At 40.4% G+C, this 24,634-nt stretch overlaps 1 protein-coding gene across 3 annotated transcripts in view; it reads left to right on the top strand.

Annotated features, from left to right (window-relative positions):
* The window catches only part of LOC118085187 (septin-10), a 54,685-nt gene extending 30,351 nt beyond the window's left edge, over positions 1–24,334 (top strand). For 2 of the 3 annotated variants that reach the window (XM_060273398.1, XM_035115528.2), the window contains exons 2-11: positions 1,918–1,986; positions 5,542–5,653; positions 7,521–7,716; positions 10,146–10,332; positions 13,823–13,984; positions 14,389–14,485; positions 14,583–14,751; positions 19,389–19,521; positions 21,374–21,564; positions 23,028–24,334. In XM_060273398.1, the coding sequence (XP_060129381.1) occupies positions 1,939–1,986; positions 5,542–5,653; positions 7,521–7,716; positions 10,146–10,332; positions 13,823–13,984; positions 14,389–14,485; positions 14,583–14,751; positions 19,389–19,521; positions 21,374–21,564; positions 23,028–23,043 (1,311 nt within the window). In that variant the 5' untranslated portion in view covers positions 1,918–1,938 and the 3' untranslated portion in view covers positions 23,044–24,334. The remainder of the gene's footprint in view (positions 1–1,917; positions 1,987–5,541; positions 5,654–7,520; positions 7,717–10,145; positions 10,333–13,822; positions 13,985–14,388; positions 14,486–14,582; positions 14,752–19,388; positions 19,522–21,373; positions 21,565–23,027) is intronic. The other variant, XM_060273397.1, reaches the window with a different exon arrangement.
* The last annotated feature ends 300 nt before the right edge of the window (positions 24,335–24,634 follow it).

Consider the following 24,634-nt stretch of genomic DNA (forward strand, 5'->3'; position numbering starts at 1 on the left):
TGTTTATCTTCTGCAATTGCTTATGTGCTCTGTAAAGACAATAACTATATTTCCATTCATAATACCAAAATTATAATATTTATTTGCTGCCTGGCTATTTAGATGCTGCTAAAGTATTTTGTAATTTTATTATCTCTAGCAGACACTGAGTCACTTACTTTCCTGATTAAAACTTGCAACTGCAAGTATCCTCTTTGGCACAAGTTTAAGAACACCGGGAAATAAACCACTTGGTACTTTTGATATGAGTGTTTCAGCATTGTTGTGAAGTGAAGAATACTTGCATCAAGACATTTGGCTGTGTAATGACATCCTGTTGTTTAAATATGCATTTCCTTCTGTTCCATACTCACTCCTGTCAAACTTAGTTCTGCAGAACTTTTTTAAAACTGTTATTTTTTAGACTTGGTGTGAGTAGCAGGGGTGGGGGAATGTTTGCTTTTACTGTATTAGCATTGCTTAACATGCCCTAATGTCTAGAAATCAGGTTTGGCTGTATTATGAAATAGACTTCGGAGAACAAGGTGGGTTTGCTGACATTGTTCCTCCTTGATGGTTGGCTAGGCAGGCAACATTGCTGCCTTTTGGTTTTCTAATACAGTACATAGGGGGCGGGGGGAACCCAGCCACTCTGCATACAAGAAATGACCTGTAGTTTGGAATCCTATGGACACTTACCTAGGAGTGAACTGCATTGTGGTGGCAATCCTATACACAATGTTAAAGAGCAAGCAAGCACCATTGATCACAATGGTGTTCTGTCCAGACACATATAGGATAGCACTGTTATAGAAGGATCTTTGAAAAGAAGGGAAATACTTCACACTCTCTTGTGTCATATAAAATGTTAGCTTATTTTATTTGAACCTTGGTCTTTGGCTTTTCAGCTGTTACCGGTATCAGTGGTGCTGATTCCAGAATGAAGTCGGTGTCATATTACAAAGACGTTCTGAGCAATATGTTAGTGGTTTTCTGTTGCTGCTATGATTACGTTGGTTCTGCGAATTTAGAAAGATAAATCTGTTCATAATAGGTCTGTCGGGTTCAAAACTGGATATTCTGTAGAAACGACAATACAATTTGACTTCCTGTGCAATTGCAAAGCTGCATCTTTAGTTCTGTCTTGGCTCCTGCCATCTTCATCCTGGAAACCTCCAAAATAATTCTGAGTGCAATTCTAGGCAGGTCTACTTAGAAGTGTCTTCCCAAGTTTTCTGTGGGGCAGGCTCCCATATACTGCTGCTCCCCCCCCCCCATGAGAACAAGACATAGTGGGCCTTCAACGTGGCTGTAATGAGGAGTTTGAAAAACATTCACTTCTATTTTTGCTTAACCAAATGTTGTGCCATGCAAACTTATAAATTATGGCTAGCTATGGTTTGTTTGGAGCATGCTATTTTCAAATGGGAGATGGCAAAAATCATCTTAAAAGAGATACTCTTGCTTCTTTCTCACACATAGGAGTGTGGCTTCTAAGATGATGTCTACTACAATGTGTGAGCATCATCTGAAAACAAAAAACAATTCAGAAACAATTGTTTTTACGCGTATGTACCTAGCAGTTCGAAATCACATCAAAGTGCAAGTAGATTAATAGGTACCTCCGGTGAGAAGGTAAATGGTGTTTCCATGTGTTGCTCTGGTTCACCAGAAGCAGCTTAGTCATGCTGGCCACATGACCCGGAAGCTGTACACCGGCTCCCTCGGCCAATAAAGCGAGATGAGTGCCGCAACCCCAGAGTCGTCCACGACTGAACCTAATGGTCAGGGGTCGCTTTACCTTTATCTTTAGCCGATTAATCAATCAAGTAAATCAAACTTTACTTTCATCAAACTTGTTTTCCTTACCTCATTGTTTTAATTTGACATATTCTCTAATTTCTTTTTTAAAAAAATCATCTTATTTCCTCCCCCTAGCGCTATCAATCTGATATCGGAATGAGAGCACACTCCAATCAACCAGTAAATAATCAAGATGCAAGGAGGGTGAGTAAAGAATTAAAAGTTTCTATGGGGCTTTTAGTTTATATTACCATTTTAGAACAAAAAGAACAAACAGTCTTCTGGAACTTTAAAGGCTTATGCATTTATTATAGCATGAGATAATAAATGTGATTATCTTTTAGTGATTAAAACTTGCAGCATAATAAATGTGTGAGTCTTTAAGGTGCCATAAGACTCCATTGGGTTTATTGCACCATAGCTAACGTGACAATCTCTCTGTAAATTGTTACCATTATAGATAACATATGATGAATGTATTTAAAGTGTTGTTAATATCAGAAGGAATGATAGAAGCCTGCTAAGGTTATGCTCTGTATGAATTATAGTGGTTCTGCGCAGCAAAGTAGAGATTTGAACAAAAATGCCCATACAGTAATTGAAGTCATCTAAGATATAATTCAGTTTTGATTGTAGAATTTTGACTAGATTGTGCAGCCAGAAGAAACAATATTAGGTTGTATCTAATTGTGGCTTTTGACTTGTAGTATTATGTAACAATTGTATTTGAAACACATTAATGAACAGCTGGAGGCTCATTTAAGAGTATATGTCTGTGAACTGACGAGAGTGTCTTTACTTTTCACAAAAACTTACCTTAGATAAGGTTCCACAAAGTTGTCTGCTAACAGATAAACTAGCCTCCCACTAAAAAGAAAGGAAAAGGAAAACAGTGGGCCTCCGTTGCAACACAGGAAAACCTAATACACACATCCTTGTGTTAGATAGGAATTTTCCTAGTACTTCAGTAAAGGTTTTACTGATGAATCTGATATATTTTGTTGCTGTGCACTCCAATTTGGACATGTCATAATAAGGTTTTGTTTTTTTACTTACCATAGTTTAATGTGAATATTTTACTCAGTCCCTAGTGCACTCAGGACAAACAAACTAGGAAGCCCTTGCTTCCTGTCATGTCTGAGCCATATATAGTGGCTTGTTGCTCCCCAGAAAGCTACAATTGCTAGGCATTCTTAAACCATGGTTTGTTGGCTTGCTAATCATGGCTTATTAGGGATTCCTAGTTCAGACATACAATAATGGGAAGCCTTCCTGGGTTGTTTATGCAGCTTGCGCCAATCAAGCAGGAAAAAGCAGGCCGTATCCCACGATCATACGTAGCCAAGTAAGATTGTCTTCCATGAACACAATCTTAGCAGTTGAGTCCGTAAGTGACTGTGGAGGCCAATTCTGGATCCACACGTCCTTCCACAGTGGGAACATAGGTTTCCAGGCTGTAGTTGATCACGGTGAGGGTTTGCCAAACGTGCCTTCAAAGTCCATGACATCTTTGATAAAGGCTGTTCTCCAACTGGAGCACTTGCACGCCAGTGTTTCCTAGTTGTTGGTGTTTATATTACATTTTTTTAAAGATCTGCACATCACAATAAGCCAGAATTCATAAAGAGTGAAAGTGGCTCTTTATCATGGTTTTAAAGGTCACTTGGGAAAGTACGTACAGTAGCGTGTGATATGCAGCATATTTTTTGTGTATCAGATATGTACACTGATCAAAATGGTAAAGATCTTCTTTCAACTTACCCAGTGCTGTACTAGCAGGAGTCTACAAATTGAGTCAGCTGTAGTAACCACTCCCCTCTGGCAGCCACTTGCGCCCTGGCTCACAGCACAAAGATCACCACTCTTTAGTTTGGCACATGTTGCAAAGAACTTGGAGGGGGAGGGATTTTCATCAGTGCCAGATGTATAAGGGGGACAACAGACCTCTTTTCTGTCCTCTGCATGTATAGAGGCTTAAGGAAAGGGAAGGGGTTAGCATCTTGTTTGCACAAGATGTTGGGAAGGCAGCTCACTAGGATTCCCAATGTAATCCTCCTTTTCTGAAGCCCTTGGTTCTTCCTGAACTTATCTGCATGTGCAGATGAGGCAGAGAAGGGAAAGGGGATTCATCGCACTTTGTGTTGATCTTCAAGGAAAGCAGATGCTCTGCGAGTGCCTTTCCAAGTCTTCCCCAAAGTCCAATGTTAAGTGAGATAGCAGCCTCTGCTTACTTCTCTGTGCATGCCAGTAGAATTCAGGTAGAGGAGCCTGTGTCTTGTGGGGAATAGCAGTACAGTCGTACCTTGTAATTCAAATGACTTAGTTGCCAAACATTTTGGCTCCCGAATGATCGAAAGCCGGAAGTGATTGTTTTGGTGTTTGAACGTTCTTTTGGTAGCTGAACGTCCTGGGGGGCTTCCGCGGCTTCTGATTGGCTGCAGGAGCTTCTTGCAGCCAATCGGAAGCCGCGCCTCGGTTCCCGGACATTTTGGAAGTCAAACGGACTTCTGGAATGGTTTCCATTTGACTTCCAAGGTACATCTGTATTTTTCTTTAAAAAAAACAATGTTCTGAGGGGCACAAAGTTTTTTAAAAAATGGGTATTGACTCCCTGCCAACCTAGCAGTTCGAAAGCACGTCAAAATGCAAGTAGATAAATAGGAACCGCTACAGCGGGAAGGTAAACGGCGTTTCCATGTGCTGCTCTTGTTTGCCAGAAGCGGCTTAGTCATGCTGGCCACATGACCCGGAAGCTGTACGCCGGCTCCCTCGGCCAATAACGCAAGATGAGCACCGCAACCCCAGAGTCGGTCACGACTGGACATAATGGTCAGGGGTCCCTTTACCTTTACCTTATTGACTCCTGTACCCTTCTTTTAGGTTTTCCTCTTCCTTGCAACTAGATCAGAGATGGTGAACCTCAGGCCCTTCAGCCCTCCCTGTCTGGCTCTTGAAACTCTCACAAAGCCACATCTCCCACCAACCTTGCTTCCCTCTCTCCTTGATTGTCTTTGCCTGACTGGGGGGTGTCTTTCATAGATGGTACCTGACTTGGAGAAGGAACTGCAATGGTTAGACCTTTGCGATGTGTGAGCTGAAAAAGCTCTATTACTGATATTGGCTAAAACTAGAGAAACAACTTTTAAGCTCTTTCATAGATGGTTCCCGACACCACAGAGGTGCAGTAAAATCAGCCGCACCCCTCTGTTGAAGGGAATGTGACCAGATTGGCCCCATCTACCACATTTGGTGATTATGTGATGCTATAAACATCTTTCAGGAGATTAGCACAGTGACTCAACACAGTCAGCCCTTTGTGCCCCACAATTAGCTCTGATTGGAAGAATGGAGACTTGCTACATAAAGAGCTTATGACATCTTTATTGGTGGCAGTGAGGCAACTAGTTGCATGCAAATGGAAGAGCTTGCACAATTTATCAATAGACTGTTGGCAGCAACAAATTTGGCCCATTGCTCCAAGGGAAAAACTTACCAAACAAGTACAGGCTTTAAATGGACAACAAAAAGACAATGATTTTTAGTGAAATTTTGTATGCATTTATTGGTTATGTTCTTGGCTAACAATTGCATTTTTTTATTCAGGAGCTTGGGATGGGTCAGGCAGGTTATTTTTGTATATTTCATGATGGTTATTTATTTACTTGTATTTTTTTAATTAAAAAGCTTGGCAATGAATCACTGGTAGTTATAATAACATTGCAATCTTTTATCCTGATTCACTGTACTCTTTTTCTACAGCAGGGTTGCCGACCCTTATCCTTGTCTGGTCATGTTGGTTTCGATAGTTTGCCAGATCAGTTGGTTAATAAATCTACCCATCAGGGGTTCTGCTTCAACATTCTCTGTATTGGTAAGTAAAACAGTTATCAACATTATGAATGATTTCATTTTAAATCTCATTCTTATGGAAAATCTGAAGGTGTGAGAAGGGACTAAGTTGTTGCCATTCCTTTTTCCATTGACTATTGCCTGCAGGATAGTATATTATGTAATTGGGCTTAATTATGCTATTTTTATGATCCTTAACTATGTTTTCAAAATTTATGTTTTCACAAAACTGTTGGTTATCTTTTAACGGGTTACTACTCATTTATTGTTAGAAGTAGTGTCACACTGATTCACATGTTCTTTCCAGACCTATTTAAAAGATGCAATATGCATACTCTTGTATTTAGCAATATACTTGAAAGTTGTTGTTATTGTTATTAAGATTTTTATTGGTTTTCAAAAATACCAATGTAAACATTAACAGAACAATATTTCCCCATAAGTCCATGTTCATGGTCAGTGCGTGCCAGTCACCAGGGTGTTCAATGGAATATTTTATAATATTTCAACAAAATCATCCATATCGGACGCATTGTTCAAGGCACATACCCCCCTGAGTTATTTTTCTCAGATTTTTCTCAGTTGTCCATACGTTCTGTTTCCATTTGAGATGTGCAGGTGATCAAGTCCTTTCCAATTCTTTGCTACAAGTAATCGTATTGTCAACAGAAGAAAAGTAACAAGTTCCTTGTATAATAAATTAAGCTGAATATCTTTGAAAATTGTTAATAAACGTAGGCTCGGATTACATTGTATGTTCTGATTTGTGATTTTGCTTATTTCTGTAAATACTCTTTCCCAGAATGGTTGCACTCTACTTGAAAATGGAAATTTGCTCCAGCACCGCCACCCCGCCCCAAACGATGCTTCAGCTTTTGGTGAAATTCTTGTATCTGATCTGAAGCAGTCTACTACTGTGTAGTGCTCTCCAGATACTTTGGATTGCATTTCCCATCAGCCCCAACAATGATTAAAGCAGGCATAGGCAAACTCGGCCTTCCAGATGTTTTGGGACTACAACTCCCATCATCCCTGACCACTGGTCCTATTAGCTAGAGATAGCTAACAGGACCAGTGGTCAGGGATGATGGGAGCTTATGCCTGGATTAGAGATTATGGGAATTGTAGTGCTCAACATTTGAATGGCCCCATGTTTGCTACCCCAGTTAGCATGTGCTGCTAGCATTTGGCCCAGTTAAGAGTGTAGCAATGCATTTATATCTTGTTGTCAGGCTTCTAGTACCGGTTCAGATAAACAGATTAAGTTCTAAATTGGGGCTGAAGATTGAGCTAGAGTATTGCTCCAAGCCCCTAAAGGTTTGCAGGGGGGGACATGTTGGAGGAAATATTCTGAAAAACAGCCTTGCCAACACTGTGGCATGAGTACTATGACTTGGCCACAGACTGTTAATCCAAGCCTCATCCCACCCCCAAATTTTCCGAGAACAAGAAATAGCCAACAGCCTTGTTTTCTCATGATAGTCTCTTTAGAAAGATAATAAGGTGTATAGAGAACGCTATAGGCTGAGTTGAGTTACTTAGTAGGAGTTTTGCTCTCAAATAAGCTACCAACCTGTCATAAACCACTATGGTATGAATGTTATTCCCATAGAGTGAAAAAAACAGATTGAGGGTGAAGCGGGAAATACAAATATGGATGAGAGGAAGCAGAGTGTGTGCCTTTATGGGAAATGACATAGTGATCAGATACAGCTACAAAAAAGGCAGAAAGATTATGTTTTCTCTGAATAAACCCTGCATTAAATTATAACGAATAACTTTTTTCATTTCTCCCTCCCCCACCCCAATGTGAGAAACTTCTTTATTTTGCAGTGAAATTTCTCTAGTTTGTTTCATATGAGTACATGTTTACCTGTCTTCAATTTTAGGTGAGACAGGAATTGGGAAATCAACTTTGACTGATAGTTTGTTTAATACCAGTTTTGATGACCGTGTGTCAACACACTTTCAGCCAAATGTAAGACTTAAAGCTGAGACATACGAACTCCAAGAAAGCAATGTTCGACTGAAGCTGACCATTGTCAATACTGTTGGATTTGGTGACCAGATAAATAAGGAAGATAGGTTAGTATCTGTTCACATAAATAATGTCCTCTTAATTTGCCCTGTGACATGTCAACTTGGCTCTGACAAGTGGGTGGTATTGATAGTATTTCTGATTCTATTTTATTTTTTGACATTGTTTACCCACTTCCCCTCTGTTAGAAATCTCTGGGAAGCTTGCAATACAAATGTTAAACAACAATACATTGAACATAATATTTAGAGAAATTGCCCATTTATACAGGCTAGTCTGGGAAACATTTATTTTAAATCAAAAAATAAATCTACTATCATTTTATCAACAGATTATTTTAGAAAAACACTCCAATCCTAGAGGCAATGGTCAGGATCCAAAAGCCTACTGTATGCTTGCCCAAAGGCTTTTTTGTGACCGTTGTAATGTCTAATTTTTTTCCACTGGGCAGCTGAAAGCAGTCTGCCATCTGTCATGTAAGAACAGCTGTTAAAAACAAACGAAGTCCCTTTTGGCTAGATGAACAGCTCTTTGGACTCTGGCCATTTTCTTAGGATTAATTAAAATAATCCAATGATTTTATTTTATTTTAATTTTGCCTGTTTTACTACGTTATGTTTTATTTTATTTTAATTTTTTTTGTGTTAAAGCTTTATTCGCACTTCTGTACAGCACCCTGTCAACTTTTTTTGATGAACGGCCATGAATAAATATTTTGAATAAAAAAAAGTAATAGAAGCTAGTTCCTGGGATGTATGGAACTAAAATACAAATTTAATAAATGCATGCATAAATAAAAAACATGCACACCATGGAACAGTTGTGGTCAAGGCCGTGCATTTAATTTGTGCAGGATTCTCAACCATTCCTAAATCTGCTCACCAAAGCAAGGGGCACTTGCCCTTCTGGTGAGTGTGACAAGCCACCCCCACCACCCTAAGCTGCAGGGTGGTCCCACCCATGTGGCAGACTGAGGTGTTGCTTCAGATGGCAGAATCCAAGGGGCACCTGCTGCCAAAGCGAGGAGAAGCGGCTGCGGTGGTTTCCAGTGGGATCTCATGAGATTCCTGTGAAATTACCTGGTGGCCTCTGGAAATCTCATCAGAGCTTGGAAGCTGCAGTTGCACAACCCCGATATGCGAGGCTGCGGCAAGGGCAATGTATGCTGGGTGGCACCCTTCGCCTCGGTCAGCAAAATGGGACAGGCCACCCCTTGTCAAATTTGTGTGCTCCTGTCTCTTTCCAGCTCCCATTTAACCCATTCTTAGCCCCAACTGGTGCTGACCAGCCTCCCTCGCCTCCTGGCATTTTTCAGTGGTAAGCATCGGTTGCCTGTAAACAAGCACTGGGCTCTTCCAAGGCTTCCCCACCCCTTCCAGTCAGAGCTGATTGTAACAGGGTTATGTGCTGTATGATCAGCAGCGGTAGGAGCTTTGCCTAATGCTCAGAAACTCGGCCCTCCAGATGTTTTGAGACTACCATTCCCATCATCCCTGACCACTGGTCCTGTTAGCCTGGGATGATGGGAGCTGTAGTCCCAAAACATCTGGAGGGCCGTGTTTGCCTATGCCTGGCTCAGAGTCTGAAGAGGGAAGAGGTAGAAGCAGCAGCTTGTTTCTCACTGTAAGTGGCGAGAAGGGGAGAAGTGGCTGTGAAAGCATTCGGGGAGCCAGGAGGATGGATGAGGGATGACGGTGAGGAAGCAGCCGTGGAGTGCTTGACACAGCTCTAAGCTCAGGAAGAAGGTGGGGTGGTGCACTTCAAAGGTGCTTGCCGAAATGTTGCACTGCGTGAAAGATCCCGTGTCTTCTTCAGCTTCCTCTTCTTCCTCTCAGCATCTGCCAGTGCTAGGCAGTGATGAGTACATGAGCAGCTCGTGCTGCCCACCACACAACATGGGATGATCATTGACTTTGAACTTCAGAGGAAAGCACCTCTCAGGCTCAGTGCAAGGTGATGTCAACGCAACACCCAGTCCTTCTGGGACAGTTTTATGGCAACACCTGAACCAGGATAGTCTGCCAAACCTAGCCAAAATGCATGGATTTCTGTGCCTGTGCCTTTGTTATTTTTTTATTCAGGATGAGCTGTCCTTATGATTAGAATATTATTACTCTGAGAAACTAATATAGAGAAGAACTGACTAAAAGTGTGATTGAGTTAATGCCACTGGTGTTTAATGTGCCTTTGACAGCTTGTGGATAGCAGGGGTCAACAACTTTTTGGGGTGCATGGGCCCATTTGCAAATTGAGAAACTGTTGTGGGCACCACAAACACCACAACCAAGTATATATCACAACCTATTCTACTGGTGACAGCCGAATGCTTCTTTCAAGCCTAATTTCAGCTGTTGTGGGATAGGGGACCCTGAGGGCCTCAGTGAAGGCCTCTGTGGGCAAATGGGGACATGGGCTCATGTATTAGAGTGAAACTCACCTCTGTCTTCTAATATTATATTTCCCCTCCTCTTTCCAGCTACCAGCCAATAGTGGATTACATAGATGCACAGTTTGAGTCTTACCTCCAGGAAGAGCTGAAAATTAAACGCTCCTTATATAATTACCACGACACTCGCATCCACGTGTGCCTCTACTTTATTTCACCCACAGGGCATTCCCTCAAAAGTCTTGATTTATTAACCATGAAAAATCTTGATAGCAAGGTAAGATGTTAATGCCAGCTTTAGGAAAAAAAATAGCAATAATCTTTCTTGCAGCTGAACTCTTAAGAGTATTCACAGGGGCCTTTAAAAATATATAGCAGCATTATGAAAATACATTTAACATGCCGTTTTAACTGCAATACAGTCTTTTATTATATTGTTGTCAAGGACGAATAAAGATTTCAATAAAAATAAGCATTGGGTAAGTGAACTTGAGTAAGCCTTTCCCCTGTCCAAAGCTTACTTAAACATCGTTCGTCATGTTCAGTTTTTAAAAGCCTGTTACTTTGAAGAAAACTCAGGATAAAGTTATTTTTGCCTTTGAACAAGCAAAGGGATTATAGAGCTTCATAACAGAGTTGTAGAGAGGCAATGATGCCTAAGGTGAAATTGGTGACTAGATGCGATGAAATATCTATGCATTCTTACCTCTCCCTGACTAGAAACCTGGTTTTGGTCACCTATTTGGTGATTTCATGCCCTAGGCCTATTCTTGGGGAAGTGACTGGAACATAGGGAAACTTTTTTTTAGTAGGAAAAGGTCTACTAGCCTACCTATGGGGATAAAACAGTCAAAAGACAGTAACTACAAGGTATGGTTAAGAAAGGCTAGTTTAAGGAGAAGTATGTACAGTAAGCCCATAACTTATGTGCATTTATCTTGTGCTCATTTAGCTTTACACACTTGGCAAAATGTTTTTAAAAATCTAAAAGGGGACGAACTTTGGCAATCCCACCTGCCATTGCACCCAATGTGTTTTGACTAGATGTGATTTTGGCCTTAGGCATGATCCCCAGAATTTAATCCTTGTGTAAGTTGCGGGCTTACTATACATTGCTTTGAATTTACTTTATATTAATTTTGCCCATCAGGAAATGTGGTCTTTTTACATCCTTGTTATTACTGCTTCTTAAAAATCTATGACTATAGCTCATATTGATATTTCAGTACAGACCCTGACATGTATTTAGTCTGAAAAATGCATCTTAAGAATCTGCCAGATGAGAATACAGTAATAATATATTGATCTTTGCTCCTCTAAAAACGTTGTAGAGATAAATTGTACTGAAAAACAAAGGCAGCATTTCAAGATACTTGTCCTGCTCTTTTTATAGATTCATGCAATTGCACTTCACAATCAGTAAGACAGTGAGGAATGTAGGAAAACAATTGAAGCAGCTGGTATCGGCAAGCTAGATAGTTGTGACCAATTGCATGTTTATTTTCTGGTTATTAGAAATCCCAACTCTAGATTTAATTTTATCTCATTTTAGAAGTCACATGTTAAAAAGAAAACAGGAACAGTAGACTTTGCCTAAACAGTTGCTGGGTTTTGTGCGTGGAAACGTGATCTCTAAAATCAGATGAAATTAGAACAGATTTATTAGGCAATTGGAATTCATATCAACTCCCCAGGGTGGATGTTTAAACAATTTTTCACAGTTATCATTTCAGATAAAAGAGTAGTTCGTGTATAGTTAAGCTCTGAGTGTGCATATCATCTTAATGAAAGGTGAACAAAAAATTTAGGTGGCTCAATTCTATAGAGCGCATGACCTGCTGACTTGCTGCATTTTCTAATGAATCCCTAGTATGGGTCAAAGCATCTAGATTTTTATGATCCACGTCCTTGGTTATGACTGTCAACCCAAGCCGTATGTGTGTATGGAGCTGTCACTGCCAGCAATGGCAGATGGAGCTGTGTAAGCACATAGCGTGTTTTTTTTACACCATTGCCAACAGTGAGTCAGTTCTGCTCCTGCATATGTGCAGCTGGGGTTTGTAGCTCTTTATTTACAGAGAAGTTCATGACGTTGTTGGGCCGTAGCTAATTCAAACTAGACTATTTCAAATTTTAGATTTATATTGATATGGTCTAGGTAAACATTTTGACTTCTGGGGGTGAGGCTTTAAATTAATCCATTTAGCATTTAGTTCAGCGGCCTTTCCTCTGCCTTTTCGTTGCGCAAGATGTTCCATGTTAAATAAAATAACAGCCTTTCATACTTTTTTTTTTTGAGATACAAGTGCCATTAACTAAAACAAGTACTCCTCAGAGGGAGTGTAAAATTAATTTAAAATCCAAGAACAGAGTCTTCTGCACATGTTTAAATAATTAAATCCCAGGTTCAGCTAGTTCTATTTAAAGCAATGACTTTTCTAAATCGGCAATGTATCGTCATGAATTGTGAAACTCAAGGTAGGTAAATGCCTCAAATGCTTTATCATTAGCCTAAATTGCCAGGAGAATGCCGATTGGTAGCAACCAGAGGAAGTATAGGAGTGGTCTTAGTTGAACAAGGAACTGGAGAGGCAGGGCCGGCTGTAAAGCAAGGCTGGGTGGTGCAATCCGCCGGGCCGCTGTGCTGGGAAACGGGGGGGGGGGGGGCGCCGCCGGAGGGATCTTCGCACCACAGTGCCAGATATGCTTCAGACGGCCCTGTGGAGAGGGACACAAATGAAGTCACTTTCAATCTGACTCTGTCCCCTTCACCACACCATCAACTCTACCCAGGTCCCACAATTTTGCCCAACCCTTCCACTCATTTTCTTAACTCTTCCGCTTATATTTCTTAATGAGGGTAGCTGGAGAAGCTTTAATTGAGGATTCACCAATGACTCACCTAATTAGCTAGGAAGTCAGGTTTTTTTATTAAAAAAAACAGGTGTGAAAGACGTAGATCTGATTTCTTTTTTAGCTTGTAGCTGAGTCAGAGGAAAACATCTAGAAATGTGGAACAAGCACAAAATAAACATTATACAAGCAGCAATATAAATAGTCTTTCCTATAACTTTAACCGGATGGCAAGCAGACAGGAAAGCTAGGATTAATCCTATATCTAGTACTGTATTTGAAATTGGTTATGATTGCCAGCACTTATTTAGAAGCTCAAGATCATTTTAACTTATAAATCAGGAGGCAAAAGAGCAAACACTTCCAGAGATAAGGAATTTATTTAAAAGTTGCAGAGCATTTTACTGGAGTGCAAATTGCTAGCAAAAGACCCTTTGTGAAGATCATTACTGTTTTGTTAGGTAGTTCATTAAACATAAAGCATAATATAACTAAGATCTCACCTTTCCCTCTGAAAAGTAAACAGATTCCTTAGTAGTAAAAGAAAAAGTTTTAAAATATTCCTGAATTGCTGTCATATTTTTTATGTTCATCCTTTTGGATAGCTCATTATTAACAGGTAAAGTTTTAGTATAATTTCTGGTAAAATGGGTATTATGCCGAATGTATGGTTTTAGTTAATGTGGATCAAGGTCCAAATGACATTACAGATAAACGAAAACTATAGGTTCTTTGCTTGAGTTTTCTCTGAAGTACCTTGTAGTACTGAAGAGGCTTCCTGGTTGAGTCAGTAACCGAGTATCTTGTTGTAAGAGCCTATTAAGTGATCATGATAATTTGTGTCTAAGAAATTACATGCAGGAATTTGACAAGAACGTATATCACAACTACATACTTCTTACTTCTTTAAATAGGTGAACATTATTCCACTTATAGCCAAAGCAGATACAATTTCTAAATCTGAACTGCAGAAATTTAAGATCAAAATTATGAGTGAGCTGGTCAGTAATGGAGTCCAGATATACCAGTTTCCAACAGATGATGAGAGCATTGCCAAAATTAATGCCAGCATGAATGTAAGTACTTCACTGACCCCACAACAACATATTCAAAGAAATCTGTACTGACAATTGTTTGCCATTATAGCTATAGTGGATACATCTCACTCAGACAAGGGATTTTGATAACAAAATAGACCCTGAAGAAAATTCTTTTGAGTGGGACATGGCACTATACTGGTTGCAAAGACTGACATCTTGAAACTAGGGCAGGAATGTTAAAAAATCCCCGTTTCCCCCTAATGGTATTTAACTGCTTCTTAAATTCTGAACTATTTCTATATTTCACAGAGGCACTTCCATGTTCTTAAAGGGTGCAGTTATCTTTCATGTAATTAGGTTATATGTTATTGTTTATATTGTACTTTTTAATATATTTATTGAGCTGATAGCAATGCAACTTTATTTACTCTGTTTCACAGGGACACCTGCCATTTGCTGTAGTGGGGAGTACGGAAGAAGTCAAGATCGGAAACAAAATAGTAAAAGCTCGCCAGTATCCTTGGGGCATAGTGCAAGGTAGTGAAATAGGAAGTACTTGTGCAAGTGCTGTTTTGGAAACATGGCATAGTAGATGCGAATGGTATGCAAATAATGCCTTATTTTGTTTCATTAGTGGAAAATGAGAACCACTGTGATTTTGTGAAACTTCGGGAAATGCTGATTTGTACAAATATGGAAGACTTGAGAGAGCAGACTCATGTGCGCCACTACGAACTGTACCGGCGGTGCAAATTGGAAGAGATGGGCTTCCGAGACACCGATCAAGAAAACAAACCTGTCAGGTAAGTGAGTGAGCCTTCCCGATGTTTTCAACAATTAAAACGTTTATCTCCCCACCTCTCTTACATGGCCCCTTAATTGTAGCAGCAGGTTGGGGAAACGTAGCATTTGAAAAATATTGCATAAAACTAAATCTCTTACTCATTTACTTCAAGCACTTAGCTAGTCATCATTCTGAATGCTGTTGGGGCTATCCCTAGTTCAGCGGTGATTAGGCAGTTCGAAATATACCATGGTGGCAGCAAGAGTTGCATTAGTGCTAAAATTGGAAAGCAAATCGGCAGGGGATATCTGGCTTTCAGGTGCAGCAGTGGATTATAGCCCAAGGAACTCTATTGCCATACTGAATGATGCCCTGGTCAGATTACGACAGTCACCTGTGATATACCTCTGGCTCAGGAGCGCAGCACTGATGTTGGAGGTTGCATCAGAGGGCACAAGGTTTCCTTCCGTGGTGCTGCAGCAATATTGGTGTTACTGCTTCTTAACTGAGCACGATGCTGACAGAAGTAGAAATGGTGCTTTTTTAGTTGAGAGTGGCTTGAGGAATGGCGAGTCCTTGCATTATCCTCTACTGAAGTGGTCCAAGGTAATTGTATTCTCAGGCAGGAAGGTAAACCTAAGACATTTTCTAATTTCTTTCAGAATTCCTTTTTGGCAGTGCCAGTTCTTCCACTATCTTCTTTTCCTTTCCTTTTGTCTTTCCGACTAATGTAAGTAAAAACTTTCTCTATAAACTTTCTTCTTTGTGTTTCATTCCTACTGTCCTTCCTCTCCTGTTACTAACACCTAAACACCTAAAGTTGTGTTGTTGATGCCTGTGCAGAAGAAGTTTAAGCAATAACTGAGTGGATTGGAATTCACTGGCACCAAAAGTGACTTGGGTGGAATCTGCACACGCATACACAAAAATGCTGTGAAAATGCTTTTTAAAAAAAGTTCTGAAAAATACACTGAATTTGCCATAGCTCACCGTCACCATCTAGTGTCAGATTTGTATATTTCACTTTACAACACACTTAAAACGTTTTATTTGTAGCTGTGTAGCCGAGTCCTTGATATTTACTCTGCAGGTACTGACTGGGTTTCTGTGAAAAGCCAAGATAGGCCCTTTCCATATGTTATTGCACTGACAGGAAATGCCAGTTGATGTTGTGCAATTCATTGGGGAGCAAAAAGTCTTTGGGCAAGTGTGTATCAGCTTATCTATTTAAGGATCAGACTATGGCAGGATTGCCAAGACTCAGACTATTGCTGACAATATGGTATTCCATACTTCTCTTCAGACATAATCTCTAGGGAGGGAGGGATCCCAAATCCCTGGGCAATTTGTACAGTCTTCAGCAATTCTTAAGAGTTTGAAATCAAGGTGGCAGTGCTGAACTAGTCAGGGTGTAAAGCAGGAATGTGGAATCTTTGGCCCTCCAGATGTTTAGCTGCACTATACAGTGGTACCTCAGTTTATGAACACAATTAGTTCCGGAAGTCTGTTCATAAACTGAAGCGTTCATAAACTGAAGCGAACTTTCCCATTGAAAGTAATGGAAAGTGGATTAATCTGTTCCAGACGGTCCGCGGAGTACTTAAACTGAAGCGTTCATAAACTGAAGCGAACTTTCCCATTGAAAGTAATGGAAAGTGGATTAATCCGTTCCAGATGGGTCCACGGAGTACTCAACCTGAAGCGTACTTAACCCGAAGCATGGGTGTAATTGGTTCCGGAAGTCTGTCCATAAACTGAAGCGTTCATAAACTGAAGCGAACTTTCCCATTGAAAGTAATGGAAAGTGAATTAATCCGTTCCAGATGGGTCCACGGTGTTCATGAACCGAAAATTCGTAAACCGAGGTGTTCATAAACCGTGGTTCCACTGTACTACCAGCAGCACTGACCATTGGCCATGTTGGCTGGGCTGATGGGAGTTAGGTGTCTAACAACATCTGGAAGGCCAGGGTTCCTTGCTCCTGGTGAAAACAAAAACCAGTGGTATCTAAATAACTGAGTTCCACACACACATACACACACACACACACACACAAAATTCTAAATTCAAAGGTATCGTTGCTCCTTAATAGATGCCAGGAGTGGGATATTTGGAAGACCTCTGGCTGTTTTCATTCTATTTATTAGGGTGATACTGGAATCTGCTTTCAGCCGTAAGATCAGCAAGTTTTATTCTTTGCCTGATTCAGAGTAGTCTCTTTTACTGGAAAGTGACTTTGTTGCGAGAACAGCTGTGAGAATATCAAGCTGTGGTTGTGCAAGGAAGGAAGGACACTTCCAGCATTCTAAGAGGAAGTTTTTTTATAATAAAAAAAGAGTGAGAGAAGAGATTCCAGACCTGGCATGTGAAGAAGAGAATAATTGGAAAACAATGAGAAAATAACATTCTATATGTATTCTGTATGCAGCATTGGCTGACTTTGTTTTTGAAAAACCATTCAGAGGTTTAGTGCCCTTGTGAACTCCAGAATCAAGTTCCCTTTCTATCAGTCAGGCTTACCTCCGAGTTTAGGGTCAAGGCTTAAGAATGAAATCCCACAGCCACTCATGCAGGGGGCTTTGCCCACTTCGCCACGATTCATTTACTGCCCTGCATTCTATTCATAATATTGCTGCATGTCGCATCATGATACATTTTTAGAGCTGACGTGCACTTTGGCCACAATAAAATACTGTGGTAAGGCACCAGACTTCAGACATTTCCCCCACTGCTCACAGCACGTTGTAGGCAATGTCCCACATTCTTTTGCCTCAAAATAAGGACTGAAGGATGGCACAAATGGAGACATTGGGTGAACCTCTGAATTGCAGGCCCCCTGAATTTCTCAACACCTGCCCTACAACATTGATACTGCTCAGTTTGACTGGTATTTATTCTTTATATCGGTTGGCTCAACCTGTTATAGTAGTATGACACATAGACATGGGGTTAATGTCTCAGACCAATTTCCCCCAAAGCAATTTATGTTGTTATTTAAGAATTTGGTAAGGCAAGAAGTTAAATAGTTTTTGAGAAAACTATTTATTGCGGGGTGCGTGTGTTAGGGTTTAAAAATAACATAAACAGAGATGAACACATCCAGCTAAGCCCATCTATTCTGGACTGCAATAGTTATCCATTTGCATCCCTCACTTTAGCTTCTGGGACCTTTTCCTGTTTTCGCTCCTTTCCACTCTTGTAATGCTTTTGCAGTGTTCAAGCTTTTTCAGTGTTTCAGTCACTTTCTTCATCGCAGGTCTTTAAATTCACCTCTTCTAGTTTCTGATGCTATAGGCTGCTGAATAGCTACCCTGTCTTCTCGCTTGACTTATCTACAATATTTTCATGCCCCTGCCAATCTTTTAGCTAGTTGGCAGAGGAGTGTTCGACTGCAATCCAAATCCTGGCTGGGGAGTGACACAACAGAGCAGTGGGGTCACCTCTGCATTCACAGCTCTGCTGATCACGCTGATTGGAGGAGAAGGTGGGAGGCAGGCAAACTGCTCACCCAGCCTATGGAGACTTGCAGGACTAGGCAGACTGACACCTCTGCAGCAACTCCCACAGCCTGGCTCAGTCGCCAGGTTCTTCGGATGAGCTGCTTAACAGGGCTGCTTAATCCTCATAAGCAAAACTTCTCTGTAAACTTTTGATCCTCACAAGAGCCTTTAAAGCAAAAAAGGAACAATTTAAGAACTCAAAACCCAACAGGAAAGACTGAAATGTTCTTCCTTCACACCTCACAATAAGAGAAAAATTCTACAAAACCTTGACATAAATAAGCATTCATTTATGCAAAAATAAAGCAATTCTGGAAATGGAATCAATTTGCATAATTTTGCATGGATTATAGCATTAGGATTTCCTTGATGTGAGACCTGTGTATTTATTTCCAGCTATTGGAAGGCTACTTGGTGACACCTGTCCACAACCTGTCCTCTTTGCAGAATAATTTGTTTGCGTTTATTATTCATGCTTTTAAAATTTTGTTTTAATTGTTAGGTCATGTGGACCTTTTAGCCCCTTATGGACTTGAATTTGTTGTGGTGAAAGTTCTAAAATGGTAACGTCTTTTAAATACTGTAGTGAGATTGAATCTAACTACTGTAAGAAAAGAGGATATTAGTTGAAATCGGAAAACTTTCTCAATCCCCATAATCTGTGCTTTTAAGTCTGTGCACATTGTATTTATGGTAATGTGAGTGCCTGTTCTGTTCATTTTGCACATGGCAGACTGACCTTGCATAGTTCCTGAAATGCAGGTCATTGTCACAAGGGAGCATTACCTTGCTACAACTGTTACGGGTCAGAGGACATCTCAAATGAAGCTTTTCAAAGGCTCTGGAATCTTTTTGTTGAAACCAAATGTGAAGTGCTGTTTACCTCCCTTGTTACAACTTGAATAACCTGTGCTGCCTTTTCCTCTAATTGAGCTCAGAACTGCAACGTTGCTTGGTGAAGAACTGGTCTGTATTCTTGCTATTAAGATTAAGATCAAATTAACTAATGACTTTGTGCATATGTTACTTGAAAGGATTACAGTATAGTAAAGAGATAAATGAAGAAAATATGCATAAAATTGTTGGAATACAGTAAAAATTGCATGCTTTTGCCTTTTACAAGCGACAAAGACTGCTTACATTTCATGATCCTCAGTCTACAGGAGACTTACGAAGCCAAGCGGCATGAATTCCTTGGTGAATTGCAGCAGAAAGAAGAGGAGATGAGGCAGATGTTCGTTCAGAGGGTCAAGGAGAAAGAAGCACTGCTGAAGGAAGCTGAGCGAGAAGTAAGAGTGCCTGCCTGCTGTTCTGAATTTGATCTGGTTGCAGTGGTAGTGTGAACAGGTTAAATATTGTGATTAAGAAATAAACAGAATAGGTTGGCTAGGTTACAGCAAAATAATGCACTGAAGAGAATCGCATGCACAAATTGGAACTTTGTTTGTTGTTTCCACTGAACTATGGTTTGTCTCTTTGGCAGCAAAAAAAGAATAGCTTTGGCTGTATGTGCTCTGTCCTGTTTATGTAAGGGCATTCTCTGGATCCTGATCATGGCTGGAACTAGATTAGGACCAGTAGGACTTGGAACAAAATATTGTGCTGTGCAAGTGTTTGTAAGCACATGGTGCCTCCACCCTCCTTCTTTCCCAAAGCATCACCTTGGGTCACAGAGTTCTTCCTCCTCTTCCTTGTGCATGCAGTGGGAGCCAATCGGGAACTTCAGCAAAAGGTTTCTTGGAAGAGTTATGCACTTTTTCCCGTGTAGAGGCAGAATTGGAGCAAATGAGGTTCTGTGGTTAGGTTCTGAGCTCTGGCTGAGGGTTGGCTGACTCCCCCCCCCCCAAAAGAAGGTTTATTTGGTTTACAAATATAACTTTTATGTACATATAGATCAGGCATCCCCAAACTCTGCCCTCTAGATGTTTTGGGACTACAATTCCCATCATCCCTGACCACTGGTCCTGTTAGCTAGGGATCATGGGAGTTGTAGGCAAAAACATCTGGAGGGGCGCAGTTTGGGGATGCTTGATATAGATAAAGTCCTCTGATTATGCAGAAACTGCTAGCGTTTCCGTGGATGGTCCTGTTTTGCTTCCCAGCTGATTGGAACAGGAGAAGGCACTAATCTAAGCGTTCGTGTATATCTAAGATGGCAACTCCCTGTTGACTTTAAAGAGGGTTACAGTATAAGCCAGCAATTTATAATTGCTCAGTGGCCTCAAAAATTGACTTTAGCAGGATTAAGAGGTCAGTCCCTTCAAGCTGGGAATACACTATTGACCCAAAGCCATAGTTTCTCCAAGTATTATATGCATATTGAAAGATGGGACTCTTCGAGGTAGAAATCTAGGGTTGCCATACACCTGTAATTTCCCAGACATAGCCAGGAAGCAGTGTCGGGGTGGAAATCGCTGAAATGTCTGGGAAAATCTGGATGTATGGCAACCCATGTCTGAAGTTTATATTTTGGCGAATTTTCTTAAAAATACAGTGGAACCTCAGGTTACGTTACCCTTGGGTAACATAAACTTCGGGTTGCGAAAGCGGCAAACCCAGAAGTGTTTCGCCGCATGCGCAGAAGCGGTCTCTCGGGTTGCGAAAACTTTGAGATACAGCCGGACCTCTGGAACGGATCCCATTTGCAACCGGAGGTACCACTGTAGCTCATAAACAACTTCTTCTTCTTCTTCTTCTTCTTCTTCTTCTTCTTCTTCTTTTCTTTTCTTTTCTTTTCTTTTCTTTTCTTTTCTTTTCTTTTCTTTTCTTTTTGAGATTTTGACCTGTTCTCCATTTACCAAGAAAAGGAAAGCCGAGTATGGAATAATCCTACTTGAATTACTTAATGTACTCTTTTCTGCATTTGTCCTTAAAAAGGATTTAAATCTAAGGCATTGATATTGTAAAAGGCTCTAGGTTGCATTCCTAACCCTAATCACCTTGGAGTAAGCCCTACTGAATTCAGAAATAGTTAGGATTTTACTGTGAGTGCAGGTGTGCGTAATGTCAATAAATTAGGAAGTGAAACTCAAAACTCTGACTCTTAGGAAATCAGTCTCTGTATTCTGTTGTGTGATTACCGAGGATGGTATGCTAAGTGCCACCTTGTGGCAGAAATGACATTTTTTCTCTCTACTTTAGCTACAAGTGAAGTTTGAACATTTAAAACGGCTTCATCAAGAAGAGAGGATGAAAGTGGAGGAGAAAAGAAAGCTCCTGGAGGATGAAATGAGTGCATTCGGTAAAAGAAAAGCTGCTTCAGACATACTCCAAGGGAGGGCCCTGCCCCCCACACCCACAGTTGGTTTAAAAAAAGACAAGGATCGGAAAAAGTAAGTAATCGGTTTCAGAGGATCTTAGGATTTAGGGTAAACTGTCCAATTCAGATGAATATTTTAAGTAGTATAAATTCAGCCATGAAGTATGAAAAATAAGTAAATTTTGTTGCAAGTTGTTTGAGGTTTTCTTATTGATATCATCAGGCACTTTTATGAAAACTCTTCTTTTTATGTCTGCCCCCCCCCCCCCAAAGGAAACAGGATTTTCGGCTTGAGCTGCTGTGTTTTGATATCGGAGATCAGGAAGTTGTGAATATACAGGAACTGAGAGAGAGAGAAAGAAATTAGAAAGGGAAAGAACACCGTGACTAGAGCTTGGAAGTAGTTTGCAAATGTTGTATGGTTAGGGTATGTTAGTTTTGCAAGTCATTGAAAACAGATTCGTATGTTCACAATGTGCTTAATACTTGAATTTTTCATTCCAGAGAATGCTATTGAAATTCCCAACAGCTTTTGTAGTTTGGTGGTCGTGGCAGAAGCTGTTATGGAATAGTAAACAATCTAAATCTGTATTGTGTATTGGCAGCTGTTGCACTCACTGGGTGGTATCCAACATGTTCTGAGTAGACTCATTGAAATCAACAGGCAACTTATTTTTAGCCCAGTGATTTCTGTGGGTCTGCTCTGAGTATAACCAATGTTGGATATGAGCCACTGTTCTGCCCAAAATCTCAACTGCTGCAAGGAATCACTGCATGTAAAGCAAATTTTTATTAATGGTTTTCACAATAGAAATGTGCGCTTTTAAGTTATGAAATCGTTCAATGAGAACATTTCCTATCTTCTCAGTAGTGAAAGTAGGGAGCCATCCAATGATGTCTGCCCACTTCTGCAATGGAAATCGGCTTGTGCAGTGGGACCTCCCTTTTCTCTGCCCTCCACCAAATCTGCTCCGGAGGTCTCCCTACTCTCTGGGGAAGATTTAGGGGTATGAGTGGGGCTGCTAGGGGGAGGAAGATTTCCTTAAAATGGCTTTTGTTCTCCATTCTGCTGGCAGAAGATTACTGTCAGCTGAGTAACATAGTTTTGATACTAACATAGCAAGTATGTTCCAAGAATGTCAGATTAAAGACTTATTTTACATCAGGCATAGGCAAACTCGGCCCTCCAGATGTTTTGGGACTACAACTCCCATCATTCCTAGCTAACAGGACCAGTGGTCAGGGATGATGGGAATTGTAGTCCCAAAACGTCTGGAGGGCCGAGTTTGCCTATGCCTGTTTTACATGATTTATATTTCACACTTTCAACACAACAGCTAACAGTTGTAGAAAACAAAATGAAAATTGAAGGCTATACCATGTGATATTTCCCTACATTTAAGCCGGTTCAAGTTTTGTCTAGTTGGGAATTATCAAAGTAAATATGAACACATTGAAGATGGAAGCTTTAATACTGTAAATAGTCTTTGCTCTCTGTGGATAAAGGCACACCTGATACGCCTCTTTCTGTTTCAGCTCTGGCTTTATGTGAAACTGAAGATACAAGAAGAAATTCTTCACAGTTCTCTATGATGAAATGTCGATCACCCTCCCCCTTTTTTAATGAAAGCGAAGTTGAAAACTGATCATTGCTTAATCAATGAAAAAGTATATTAAAATGTATAATCAGTTTTGCATAATGTACTGTAGGGTTGCTGTTGCATTAATATATTTAAAAGGATGTTTCTTTTAAGCAGCCACTGATATGCACTTAAACTATATACCCGTGGTCAAGTTGCACACACCAAAGATTACTGTGCCATAAAACAGTTTTCATTTGAGTTATGAGCACTGTAGTACAGAAGTGAATATATATTGCATATGTTTTAAAGAACTGGTGCCTTTTATCCTGTTTTAGCTATACACAATTGAACACATTTATTCAGCTGAATAAAATATGTAAACCTGTTTAAATAACCACTTCCTTTCCTCAAAACGGACTTACAAATGTCCTTTCTAGGTTTGTGATAATGATAAGCTTTTGAATTATTCATGAAGTATTTGTGCAAGCATTAAGCTTCATTTCCAAATATATTTTGAGAACCAGTTTGGTTTTTAAACATACCTGCCACTTGAACAGGCTTTGCTGTTCTTCAGCTTATGTTACATGCCGCCAATCATGTGGAAACTAGAAATTTACCAAAACAAACAAAACCAGGTTTGGTTCATGAGAACCCTGACAAATTGAGTTTGTAAGATGATAGATCAAGTGCCTTAAAGAGAGATCTTCCGTCTGTTTAACACTTTGCCAACTAAATTTGCACAGCTGGCTGCAAAATCCTTCTTTTAACTCTGCAGTCCTGTGCATGATCAACCAGAAGCAGGTTCTCTTGTGTTCAGCATGGGCAACGGGGCGGCTGACTCCAAGTAAGTGCATAGAGGAGGGATGGGGGACCTGTGACCTCCAGGTATTGTTGGACTCCAACTCCTGCTACCCTCAGATAGCATGGCCAAGTGGTCAGGGATGATTGACATTGTAGTCCAGCAACATCTGGAGGGCCACAGGTTGCTCATCATTTGTGTTTACAATTGCAGCCTAACTCGAGGCTTAGGAAGTTCTGAGTAACCATGTAGAATATTGTACTCTAAATGTAATCTTAACTTAATTTTAAAGTTATTGTACAACTTATGGCAGCCAATAGTCGTTAACCTTTGTATGGTTCCTTTTTTACTAATAAGCAAAAGCAGCTGTATCTGCAATCCTCGTAGATTTCTGCAGGACTTAAAAAACATGTATATATAAATGCATAACTTGGAAAATAAACACACAATGTTATCCATAATCCACATGAATCCCTTATTTTCTTGAGAAATATTGCTGTATGGTCCTCAAGCCAGCTTCCATCTGATTTGAAAACTTAAGCTGCGGTTAAGCAGAGGTGTTTAAAGACAGCCATTGCACACATGCTGATGACAGCTCATTGTATAGGAAGTTGGTTGGGAAAAACAAAATATGGTAATGTGCATTGAATGGATACATACCTGCTCCCTCTCTGATGTGTACGGTAATGTTAAAAGCGACTTGAGGCATGTGGTTGTGGTGGGGCTACCTCATGTTTGAAGGTGCTAATGTGCACACAGTC

Source organism: Zootoca vivipara, chromosome 4, assembly GCF_963506605.1.
Source record: "Zootoca vivipara chromosome 4, rZooViv1.1, whole genome shotgun sequence".
NCBI classification, from domain to species: domain Eukaryota; kingdom Metazoa; phylum Chordata; class Lepidosauria; order Squamata; family Lacertidae; genus Zootoca; species Zootoca vivipara.